The sequence below is a fragment of the Quercus suber genome, unplaced genomic scaffold (assembly GCF_002906115.3).
Source record: "Quercus suber isolate HL8 unplaced genomic scaffold, Cork oak 2.0 scaffold_274, whole genome shotgun sequence".
Taxonomy (NCBI): Eukaryota; Viridiplantae; Streptophyta; class Magnoliopsida; order Fagales; family Fagaceae; genus Quercus; species Quercus suber.
In genome coordinates this window covers 391,575-403,970 of record NW_027069730.1, presented here as the reverse complement: position 1 = coordinate 403,970, position 12,396 = coordinate 391,575, and the positions used below count along the sequence as shown (strand labels likewise).

At 32.4% G+C, this 12,396-nt stretch overlaps 2 protein-coding genes across 2 annotated transcripts in view; one reads left to right on the top strand and one right to left on the bottom strand.

Annotated features, from left to right (window-relative positions):
* Positions 1–395, bottom strand: part of LOC112014693 (cleavage stimulation factor subunit 77) — a 38,303-nt gene extending 37,908 nt beyond the window's left edge. Inside the window, 1 exon segment of the mRNA XM_065781653.1 lies at positions 103–395. Coding sequence (XP_065637725.1) covers positions 103–120 — 18 coding nt within the window. The 5' untranslated portion in view covers positions 121–395.
* Positions 396–10,784: 10,389 nt separating this feature from the next.
* Positions 10,785–11,862, top strand: LOC136061570 (ras-related protein Rab7; the record flags this gene model as incomplete). Its single annotated transcript, XM_065781652.1, is given in 4 exon segments — positions 10,785–11,140; positions 11,230–11,256; positions 11,500–11,599; positions 11,716–11,862. Coding segments are annotated over 4 exon segments (327 nt in total), but the record flags the coding sequence as incomplete, so codon positions are not given.
* Positions 11,863–12,396: the final 534 nt, after the last annotated feature.

The following is a 12,396-nucleotide window of genomic DNA, read 5'->3' as shown; positions in this document are numbered from 1 at the left end:
ATTATGGTAAAAGACGAAACCGAAAAACACAGTGACAGAGGCATATATATAATAAATAATAATTGAAGATTCAAAAAAAAAATAAAAAAATAAAAAGAGTACCGTGGTGGTGGAAGACATTATTTGATTTGATAAATTTGAAAGACACGACACTTGCTAAAACCTCCGTGAACCGAAACTATCGGTCACCGGAACAGTGCTTGCTTGTCAGTGCGCCGGTTTGCTGGACAAAGTTTATTTCTTTTTTATTTTGAATTACGTTAAAACCTAAATTAAGGGAGCTTCTTACTTCTGTCGGTCTTGTGACTCACTCATGTGGTACTGGTATCTCTTTCTTCTTCTTTCTTTTTCTTTTTTCTTTTTTTGATGTGGTATCACTTTTTCAAAATCAACAAAGTAAGCTATATATATTTATCAAAAAAAAAAAGTAAGCTATATATGTGTGTATATATATATATATATATAGTTTTGGAAAAAGATATAAGAAAGGGTGTAGGAGGTTTTTTTTCCCTTCCTAGGAAGACAAAAAATAGTTTCAACATTTTATAATCTCAATCTATAACATTTTCAAAAAATAATAATAATAATCTCAGTCTATAACTACAAAAAATAATTTTAGTTGTACTCTCGTTAAATAATGTATTATAAATCCGATTTAAAATACTAGTATTACTATTTTCGTGTGTGTTTTAATAAGTATCTGTTTGACAAAGATTATTTTTATCAACTTATTTTACTATTTAGCTTATTATTGCTACTATTTATAGATCCAACTATACTTTTTTGTATTATTCATGAGTCTTGATGTACTATTTCAACTAACTTTTACATTTATTTATAATACTTTTAACAAAAAAAATTCTAGTTTCAACAAAATAAATAGATCCCTAAATATTATTGTTTACTCAAAAAAAAAAAAAAAGACAAAAAATCATAGTTTTTTTTCAAAAAATTTACAAATTTCCCTTGTAATTAAAATCCGATAGGTTATCCAAAAAAAAATATCCCATAGGCTATAGCAATTTATTAACTCCTATAGTGTTTTTTTATTTTTAAGGGGGAACTTCTATATTGGCCAATTTAGTACATAATTTTTCATATTGTAGTATTAACTTTCTCTTTTGCCACTTTAGGACATAAACTTTGATATTAGAGCATTTGCAGCAGTGGAGCTAAATAGCTATATTGCTATTTTAGCTCCACCAAAACACCAAAAAGACCATGCAGTAGTGGAGCAATACTTATAATTTTTAGTTTAATTGCTACAGTGCACATCTATCTATAGATGCGCACTGTAGCTGAGAGCTAAACCAAAAAAAAAAAAAAAACAATTTTTTACTCATCAGCTATATTAAAATATTATTTTTTTTCTTTCTTTTAATCTGCTCTGAATTGCAAATGAGTCCAGCTTCCCTTCTTTCTTCCTCCACGTTCCTCATCTTCTCTCTTCTTCCTCCACTGCCATCCCGATCTCACAGCCCAGCCGCCAGCCAACTTCGACCCATCACCGGCGCCGACCCATCTCGTCAATCTCCCCACCCATTCCGCCAACAAACCCATCTTGCCAATCAGACCCACTTCTCTTCCGCCAATCAGACCAAGCCAACCCAAGCCCCAAGCCGCTGATCCACGCCTCCAACCCACACCTTCATCTCAATGCTCACCCAACGCCGACAAGCCCGGGTTTCTTTGGATTTCGTGGGTTTCATTCATCGATCCAAGCTCTAGGTTTCATCATTGAAGTCGCCGCTACCTTCCTCTGCCCATTACTTTGGTTTTCCATCGATCCAAGCTTTGAGTTTTTTTTTTTTTTTTGCATTGCGTGAATTTGATTGCTGTGGTGTGGGTGTCGCTTGGTGGGTCGGGTGGGTGTGGGCTTGGTTGATTTTTTTTTCTTTGTTATGGGCTGTGGTGGTGGTGGTGGTGGTGGTTGTGTGTGTGGTTGTGATTAATGTTTATTGTAGAATATATATTATTTTATTGTTGTGGAAATATTATTTTATTGTAGTGGAAATATTATTTTATTGGGTTAAAAGCTAAAATAGATCCACTGCTGTAGCATATGTGTAGGTAAAATAGATAAAGTGATTTTTTGTATAGCTAAATAGCTAAAATTTTAGATTCACTGCTGTGAATGCTCTTACAACAGTAAAACCCCTTCACTATTTTTTTCCACCAATTTAACCTTTTTTTGCAATAACATAAAAGTTAAGGGGTTTATTATCCACGATGTCTCTAAAAGAGGAGGAAGGTTTTTATTCTTAAAAAATAATAAGTGAAGAAATGGTTATACGAACTCCATGTTTATGGGTAAGAAAACTATAAAGTGGTTGTTGCATAACTTAGAAGAAGTGGTGTCAGATGTGAATCCAAAACAATTTGCAACGATAAGAAAAGATGATAACGCATTTACTTTTCAAAGAAACTCAAACTGGTTTGGGTATTATCTAATGGTTACAGAATTGAAGGGTGGTGGTCGTCGTCGGAATGTCATTATCTCAAAAGGGCAAAAGAAGAGTGCATAATACGGCTTAGGGCAGACTAAAGGAAATTAATAGAAATCACACACATTGTTAACATCGACAACAGGGGGAATTGTACAACTCTAACAGGGTGGCAAAGTAGATTATGTAAAGAAAAAAATGATAAAGGGATTTGCTTTAATGCATTGGTAGTGTCAGGAAAAGCATGCAGTGGTGAAGATATCTTGGCGGAAAAATATAATGGCTTGTTTGGAAGTTTAGAGAGGGAGGAGAGTAGTGGGAAGTAGAAGGGAGTAGAGGGGAGGAGAGTAGAAGAGAATGACTCTCCTCTACCTTATTTGGATATTTTTAAAATTAATAAGGGAGAATGGAATAATTAACCCTTCCTTTTATTTGGATGTTTTAAAAATTAGGATGGAGAGGAGGAAATGATTTAAATACACATATTTACTCCTATTTGAAAATGGACTTGCAATATTGGTCTATGATTTTTTTTTGAATAACGACATTGGTCTATGATTAATTTATCAATTTTATAAAGTCTTGAACCTGATTATCATTAGTCCAAATCTTAGAATATGTTATTGAATTTTTTTTTCTTTTTTTTTTTTTGTTTTTGGAGAAGCATAAATAAAATAAAAATAAAACAAAATAAAGTACAAAGCACAATTTTCATTTTCAATGCACAATCCAAAGAACCAGAGTAAGGTGGCTCAGCCCCTAGCTCCTCGTTCATATTCATCACTCAGGTCCTTATCACGTCGACTGGGTTCGATGCCATCATCGCCACAAACCTCGCCGCGAAGCTCGCCGTCAAGTGGGTCCCGAGCCCGTCTCTCATCACTCCTTTTTCCAATATAATCTCCATGATCTGATCGTGCGAAGCTAGCTGCGAAACCGTGACCAGCATGGCTCGGTTTATAGTTAGACCCGAGCCTCGCCACAAGCTCGGCACACCTTCTTGGCTCCGATGCCTGTGATGAATATGAAGGTGGAGCTAGGGGCTGAGCCACCTTACTCCGATGCTTTGGATTGTGCGTTGAAAACTGTGCTTACTAGATGGTTGAGAGAGAAAGAGAGAGCGATGGCTAAGATACTTGATCAGCGTGACTTGGCGAAGGTCAATGTGAGTCGTTGATAAGATGGGAAGGGACGGTAAGGAGAGTCGAGAGTGTGGTGATTACGGATTGTGCTTTTTTTATAAAAAATAAATAAAAATAAATAAAAATAAAATTGTAAAATGTGTTTGTGTTTCTTTCAGCGGGTTTGAGAAGAAGCCAATGTGCAGTGAAATTCTTCTGAATCTAACATCTGCAACAGCACAAAGAGAATTGGTGAAAAGGTGATGAAGCTGAGAAAGCTAAACAACAATGATATTCAATTTTTTTTTTTTCATTCACCTTAAATTTTCTCAGGAAACAAACAAAGATTATTTATATAATCAGTTTGTAATTTTTTTAATTTAGAAAGGGTAAATTGGAGAATTCATTTAGTCAATAATTTATCTATTTTACTCTCTCTCCAAATCTCTCCAATTTGGGGGAATTAAAAATGAGGGGTTAGAGGTAGTTGAAACCCCTCCCTCTCATTTCTTAAAAAACTTTCAAACAAGGTAATTGAATTACTCTCCCTCCCTCTACTCTTCTTCCCCTCCTTTTTTAAACATCCAAATAGGCCATAAAAGAGAGGTAGAACCCCTAACTAGTGACATGACGACATGCAAGACAAATTGGTGAATTCAAATCGGTTTGGTGCCAAGTGCATTAATGATTCCGCAAAAATCATGAAACACGAATTTGGAAACGTCCACCCTTACTTTTCTTTTTAGATTCGAATGCAAATTCCCAACAATCTTTGAAGCCTTAATACAAAAAAGAAGGGTTTAATGGTGATTAACAATAGGAGAACTTGCACTTTTCCACCCTAAACTACACCCACTTTTAAACTTTACCCCCCTAGAAATATCAAAATGAACAATTAATCTTCCAAAGTTATAACTTTGTTTCAATGTCCCTCATGTCATGTGTTTTGGTGATAAGTATGACAAAATGAAGTACTGAAAGATCAATTTATCCCTCTCCAAAACAAATTGTTTATAAGTAAATTGGACTTTTAATTGTGGTTTTAAAAATAAAATCGTTCAAAGAACTATAAATGAAAGAGGTTTAAGCCTTTAAGGTTTTAAAGGTTAGACTGAGTTTCAAATGAGGTCAAACCATGATAACGTAATTCTTAATAAATATGAAATAAATATAATAAATTATATATATATATATATATATAAATTAACAATCTTCACTAAAAATTAAAAAGATTCAAAGGAAAAAAAAATAAATATGAAATAAATATAATAAATTATATATATATATATATATATAAATTAACAATCTTCACTAAAAATTAAAAAGATTCAAAGGAAAAAATGTTTTACAGTTGTTTGGGTTTTAAAAACTAGATTGGTGGTTACTTTCCAATTACCCCAATTCGACCTTGATTCAATTCAATTTTAAAAACCATGTTTTTAATGCTAAATTATATATATATATAGATATATATAAAGTTGGTTTCAATTTACACCATCCAATATGTTTTTAACTAGATATGAACTCTGATAAATCTATCACTAGATTATATTACCTTCATATATTCTTTGTGCTTACAAAATTTAAAGATAATCAAAGATCAATAGCTATATTATCAATCAATTGTTTAAATTTAAGTTTTTTATAGTTTAAAATAATGTATAAAAGATGAGTTTATGGATCAAGTGGTAAATTACACCCGATTGGCATGAAAATTGGCATGTATGTTAAGAAACATATAAAACATGCAATTAAACGGCTAGATTTTCAAAATATGAATTTAATAACATGTTATTGGATGGTATAATATTGTTTAAAGTTACACCAGGTTATTAAACAGTTGCTTAAATTGCATCCGATTGACATGAAAATTGACATGTATGTTAAGAACATATATATATATATATATGTATATATATGTATGAGTGTGATTGAAGGATTTGACCATGGTGATATATTTGGGTTCATACTCAAATAGCGTAGTCCTAGTCCTATTCTCATTAACCCAGTCCAATTCCTGCTAGGATTAAAATAATAATAATAATAATATTAATAATAATAAAGTTAGGCTACAAACTTCATTAAGAAGATGATATTTCTTATTAATCCTGTTAACCTAGTCCTATTCCTCTTAAGATTAAAAAGAGCACTCTCTAAATAAATAAATAAAAGAGGATTAAAAAATTGCACTCTTGATGTGACCAAAAATGTTGCATGTTTTGTTAAAGCACTAATAATAGTTGAGCTTTGATTTCTTCAAATTTGGTTTTCCCAGAAAGGTATGGATGTCTAGTTTTCACAGGCTCTAACCTCATTCAATTTGGAGTTATGGTCGCTAAGATATCGCATTTGGAAGGGAGGTGATGTAGTGTAGGAAATTCCATATCACTTTTCTTTGGAAAATTCATTTCTCTCAATCTGTGGTGGATATTGTCAAGCCCTTTTTATGGAAGGCATTTGAGACATCATACTTCAATTTTGTTCAGGCATATTACTCCAATTGGTGCTGAGTTGGTATAGTTTTTTGCGCGAAAATGGCCCTAAAACAGCTCCTTTTAACCTGAAAAAAGTGAAACATTTAATAAGGGTTTCGGAATTTTATTGATATCTCATCCAATTTTGTCCCGTGAACTATTGTTTTGAAGGGAAAAATATGAATTACAAGATGGTCCAAAATTTATCCCAATCGGTTAGTTGGATAAAAAAGTCAATTTTTTTACCATCCTCGATTAGGGTTTTTGGTCTTAGTTCTCGCCATAAATGGCTAAATTGATTTTGGATTTTTGCTTCATTGTTTGATTCGGGTCAATTGTGTTGCTTTAATTTATTCCCCACTTTCGGCTTTCAGAAATCATGATTTTCACCCTTTTTTCGAGTTTTAAACATTATTTTGAAACGTTAATCTGGGCTGGACAGCATATGATATCAACAAGACCAATGGAAATATTCCAAGTGTCATTGAATAAGAATTAAAAAGAATACCCAGGAGCCAATCACAAGTAACCATTTTAATTTAATGACATAAGCAATCTAATTAAATGATGCCAAGCGTTGTTTTAAATTAAGACACTTTGGCTAACAAATAATGTCATGTGTTCCTTGGAAAACAAGACATTAAATCCCTCCATTTTAATTACAATACGTATCATCAATGATAGTCAATCGTGTGTCGTCAGACCTCCCCAAGACTATTATAAATATAGGTCCTCCTCGGTGTTGTGAGAGCACATTCAAAAGACTGGAAGCTTTGCCAGAATCAAGTTCCAAAGCTTTTAAGAACTTGAACACTCGAATACAAAAACATTCGAAGAGAAATCATTCAAGTCATCTTCCTAGTTCTTAAAGTGCACTGGAATCAAATTCAAAAGCTTTCAAAAACTTAAAGAGATTACAAGTTAGTGAAGATTTATGGATTCAAGCCTCCAAAGTCTTAAGGAACTTCCATTACAATCTTCAAAGACAAAGAACATTCAAAGAACACACGAAGAATGCAAAGAACGAAGGATTCCTAACAAACACACAATTAGAGATTCATTGTAATTCTGTTTCAAAGATCTTTCGATATGTTTCCCAATCAAATTGAGGACCATTTGATGTTCAAATCAATATTATACTTGAATCAAATATTTTTCAACGAGATCAAATTAGAGGAGTATTATGTTGCAATAGGATTTAATTTTAGGGAACTATACCTACTCATTCATCAATACAAATATTCATTTGTGAAACTATCTTGATTGTTTGATTTTCAAATTTGAAATTTAGTATTTACAAATGGACCCGGGCCTTTTTTAGGGTTATTTGTTGGGCTTTAAGACACGGTGTTGATCATTTTGGTAAAAATTTGAGTTTTGTCATTGAGACTAGGGACACCAAGTATAGGCTAGAAAAAAAATAGGATGTCTACACTACTAAAGCAACCAAAAAAAAGAAAGAAAAAAATCTCCTTTATTGCAAGACCCATGTGAGACCCACAAAGAGTAGGAGAAAAAAAGGAAGCTAAAACTAAAAGTGTTCGTTTAGAAATAACTTATCTATCTATAAAGTTGATTTCTTTTGGGTTAAAATTACTATAGTAAAAATAAAAATAAAATAAAGAGTGGGATCAGTAATAAACAAAAAGGTGAGCAAAAACCAAGGAGTGGGTGTAGACACCTCAATTTATACCCCATTAATCAATTTTGGTCCTCGACCCCAATGATGAGCTTGACATATGCCAATCAAGGGTAATTAAAGAGTTCACAATAGTTTGGAAGTAATCACAACTCAAAAGTGCTCAAATTGCTTTAAAATCACTACTGAAAAATGATATTTACTCATTATTTTGACCATAACTTTTTATACACACAGAATTTTTTAGTGAGCTTATTTTATTGGAAAGTTGACATCCTAGGCAGTGATTTGAACACAAATTTTGCCTAATTTGTATTTATATTGAGTAATTTATGGTTGTTTGAAGTTTAGCCATCAAAGTTGTCATATTAGGTAGGGTTTTTGGGGGCGCATGCATATGCATGAATCATGCATGCGTACGCATGCCCCGACCATGCATATGTAGGGTCATATCTAGAAGCCTAGAACTTCAATTTCAGGGGCCCATAACATCATTCTTTTATGTGGGCCAACCCCTAGACCTTGGGAACATTCAGAGACCTCTAAAAAGCCTTAAAAACCATAATTTTAACTTATAAATACTCATCTTATGTCTCCAATCAAAACCCTAACTAGAGAGAGTTATTTTTTGGCCTCCATATTCTCTAAAATCCTATTTTCCCTTTTTAAAACTCTAGGACAGCCCCTTAGCACGTTTTTTACAGATTCAAAACCTCTCTTTCGTTAGTTCTAAGACAGAAACTAATGTTCTAATTTGATTTCTCAAAAAACTTTTTCAATTAAACTTTGTTCTTGGGTTGTGATTTCTAAAAACTACTGTTTTCTTTAATTCCTTTGCTCCCTTAATCTAATCTTTATGTTGTAGGCACTGACGGGCCAGTTAAATAATCTCAAAATCATAATCCTAAGCAAGACGAGTGTTCTTCTCGTGAATTCTTTCTTTATTTCATAGGATTCACTTAAGTTTCTTAACATAGTTTTTATATTTGTTTTATTTGATTTGTTTATTGACCTTAATTCTTTTGATACGTGTTAATATGATTTTGGGTTGATTATATTTTGCTTTTTGTTGTTCTTGTTTTATTATTTTGGTTTTATGTAAAATTTAACATGATTATTTATTTTATGTTAGTTTAGTTTGCTATTTGTTTTGTTTTATGTTTATTTGTTTATGTTGATGTTTTGTGTTATTTTCTTTGTGCTAGTTTAGTGTTTAGGGTTCTAATATACTTATTTGATTTCTGTTTTAATATCTTTAAATGATTAAATTAATAAAAATTTGAATTTTCAGTTCTATGTTAAAGGATGCGTATACATCATCAGTATGCATGCGCATGGTTTTGACCATGCGTACGCATAGTTGAGTATGCGTACGCACCTTGAATCCAGATTAGGGCAAAATCTTATTTTTATTATTTTAATCGTTTTTCACATGTTCTTTGATTCTGTCTGAATTTGTTTAGGTTAGTTAATTATGTTTAATTATTTTTCATGTTTGGTTTATACGTGATATTTTTCCTTTTATGTTTGTTTATTTGTTATATTTTCATTTTTTTAATATATTTGTTTGATTGTGTTTTATTTGTTTCCTTTTATAATGTGATGCGGTCTTTAATATATTGTATGTTTTATTTTCCTTAAGTGATCTATGTTTAGGTTAAGGATTATTGTTTTTTTAATAACTTCTTTATCTAAATATGGCCTAGCAACACATAATGGAGGCCGGTCCACAAACCGGACAGTCTTGAATGCCTAACACCTTTCCAAGTTGTACCCCAACTCCGAATCCATAATTTGGTATGCAGACTTATGCATGTAAGTGATTGGCCCAAAAGGCCCAATATGGTTTCTAGACCTAATTTAGGTGGCGACTTCATTTTTCACCCTCCGCCACGGTCCACCCCAAAGACCGAGATGTACTCCCTTATGCCTAGAGTGGAACTTGCAAAGTAGTGACTTTTTGAACAAAAACAAGCTAAGTGGGACTCGCAATAGTAGTAGAAATAAGCTAGCTGAAACTTGAAATAAACTTCTTTCTTGGGGATCCATGTGGTATTTGCAAATAGTGTAGAAAATAAGCTAAACATGAAAATTATCTCTTGGGACGGTCTCATGAGACCATCTCATACAAGATTTTCCGCTAAATACTAGCTTAAAAAGGCATTCCCTATAGTTTTATTTGACAACTTTTTAGTTTTTATGTATAGTTTTTTGAATTCTCAATTTTTATCACTTTTTTAAAGTATAAGATATTTTAGTACATTTTTAACCCAAAAAAAAAAAATCAATAAAAAATTAAATAAACTAATGCTAAATGCACGCCCTACTTTTCTTAAGATAAAGTGAGCGCCACGTGGAATTTACCCAGCAAGTTGGGCCTTTAGTTGTGGGCTCAATTCCAAAGCCCACTAGAGACAACACCGAAGTAGTTTTTTGTGGCCTATGCAAAAAATCTGCAGATATGGTGAGCATTGTTGAGGAATAATCTAGGCTTTAAGAAGACATTTGGGCCGGTGCTAAGCCCAAATAATTCCAGCGCTGGGTCAAGAAAGGGTTGTTGGGACTTGGGAATGCCGAATTCCCTAGATGAGATAAATGAAGGTTTGTTTTTTGAGAATGAAGTTGGGAATTTTGGGATGCATGTTTACAAGAACCTTCCTCTCTGCATGATGTCGTCGTTGTTTGCATTGCCTATATTAGAAAATGAGAAAATACTAGGGTTACAAATTCTTTTATAAAATATTTTACAGGCTGATATGATAAATGATTATTAATGTTTAAGAAAGTGATGTTAGTTGTAAAAAAAAAAAAATACAAAAAAAAATAATGTCAATAATAGACTTAGTAAAAATTTGCCATAATAATAGTCTATAAAACTGTTGCAAAATAGTTTAACTTTAACATTCTTCTAGAAAAAATAGGAAAAGAATACAGTTATAAACTGCTAATACGATGATTGTAAAAAATTGATGGAATTAATAAGAATTGGCCTTATCTACAGTTTGTTAAAAAAAACAATAAAATAGGTAGTGCCATTCCCACAAAAAAAGTAAAAAAAGAAAAAGAAAAAGAAAAAGAGTGCAATATCAGTATTCCAAGTGTCTGTAGACAACAAATCATCATAACATTACATTACAATCATGAATTACCCCCAAAACTCGAACTCTCAATTAATCGATTGTAAAAGTTACACGACAAAACTACAAAAGCAAAGGAAACATCCTTTTATTTCGCTTTATTCATTCGTTGTTCCCTTTTAAATTCATCCACTCTCTATAAAAAAGAACTTGTCTACTCGCTTTCACCAAAAAAAAAAAAAAAAACTTGTCTACTCGCACAAATTATAAAACATATATATATATATATAAAGAAGCTTACTAGATTTCAAAAATTCTGAAATCAAATCGCCATGTCAGTGCGTAGGCGTACCTTGCTCAAGGTCATCGTTCTCGGCGACAGTGGGTACGTACTTTGCTTTTTCTTTCTTTTACACATTATTATTATTATTATTTATATTTATATATTAATTCTTTTTAGTTTTTGGATTTCAGGGTCGGCAAGACTTCGTTGATGAATCAGTATCCTTTCAACTTTCAACTCATTGATCTGTGAGATTATCATATATGTATTTCAATATTTAAGCGATTTATAGTATTTATTTATTTATTTTTTTCGGTTGGTTTCCTTAAATGGTTCTGGTTGCTAATTTGGCTGATTAAATTTGGAATATATAGTGTGTTGTAGCTGAGCCGTTTGTTAATATGGTTAAGAAATTATTATCGGGTAGTATTTGTAGTTGTGCATCTTTAACTAGCTGTTAGATATGTGCATAAGAAATTTAGTCAGCAGTATAAAGCTACAATTGGTGCCGATTTCGTCACGAAAGAGCTCCAAATTGATGACAGGCTCGTCACTCTACAAGTGGGTAAATGGTATTTGGGCTTAATTATATTGGAACTTTAGTTTTTTTTTTTTTTTTTTAATGGGGGATTAATGTTTAATGTCTGATATCATTGTGGGTTCATGTTGGTTGGTAGATATGGGACACCGCAGGCCAAGAGCGGTTTCAAAGTCTTGGAGTTGCGTTTTATAGAGGCGCAGATTGCTGTGTTCTAGCTTATGACGTTAACGTCATGAAGTCGTTTGATACTCTTGATAATTGGCATGAGGAGTTTCTTAAACAGGTTGGTTGTCAATGCCTTTATTCAATCTTTATGTCTTGTTGGTTTTGATGATTTGCTAACAGCCACTTTTCTCAAAAAAAAAAAAAAAAAAAAAGTTCGGCAGTTATCGTTTGAGTCATTGGAATGTTTATGGAAGAATATGAAATGTTTTAGCGGCAGCATTCCCTTAATAGTGATAATATAAGAGGAAGAAATTGAAATATTTTAGTGGGAGCATCACTTAATAATGAAAGTATAAGAAAACGTGTTAGTCATACATTATTTTGGCTTGGAGTGTTTCATTCCTAGATATAAGTTTAACTTTCTAGTCTATTTCATTACTACTGATTCATGCAAAAACTATTTGTTTGAGAGAATAGGTTTGTTAAATATATGATTTGCGTTTTAGTTCTTTATAGTTCATTCAATAATTTTGCAATATGCTGCAAGAATGCAAGTCAAGGGCCTTGTAGCTCAACTAGCACCTCCTAGTGTTTCCGATGGAGACGTCTAGGGTTCAAATCTCCCCTCCCCCATTATTGTAGCTCTTAAAAA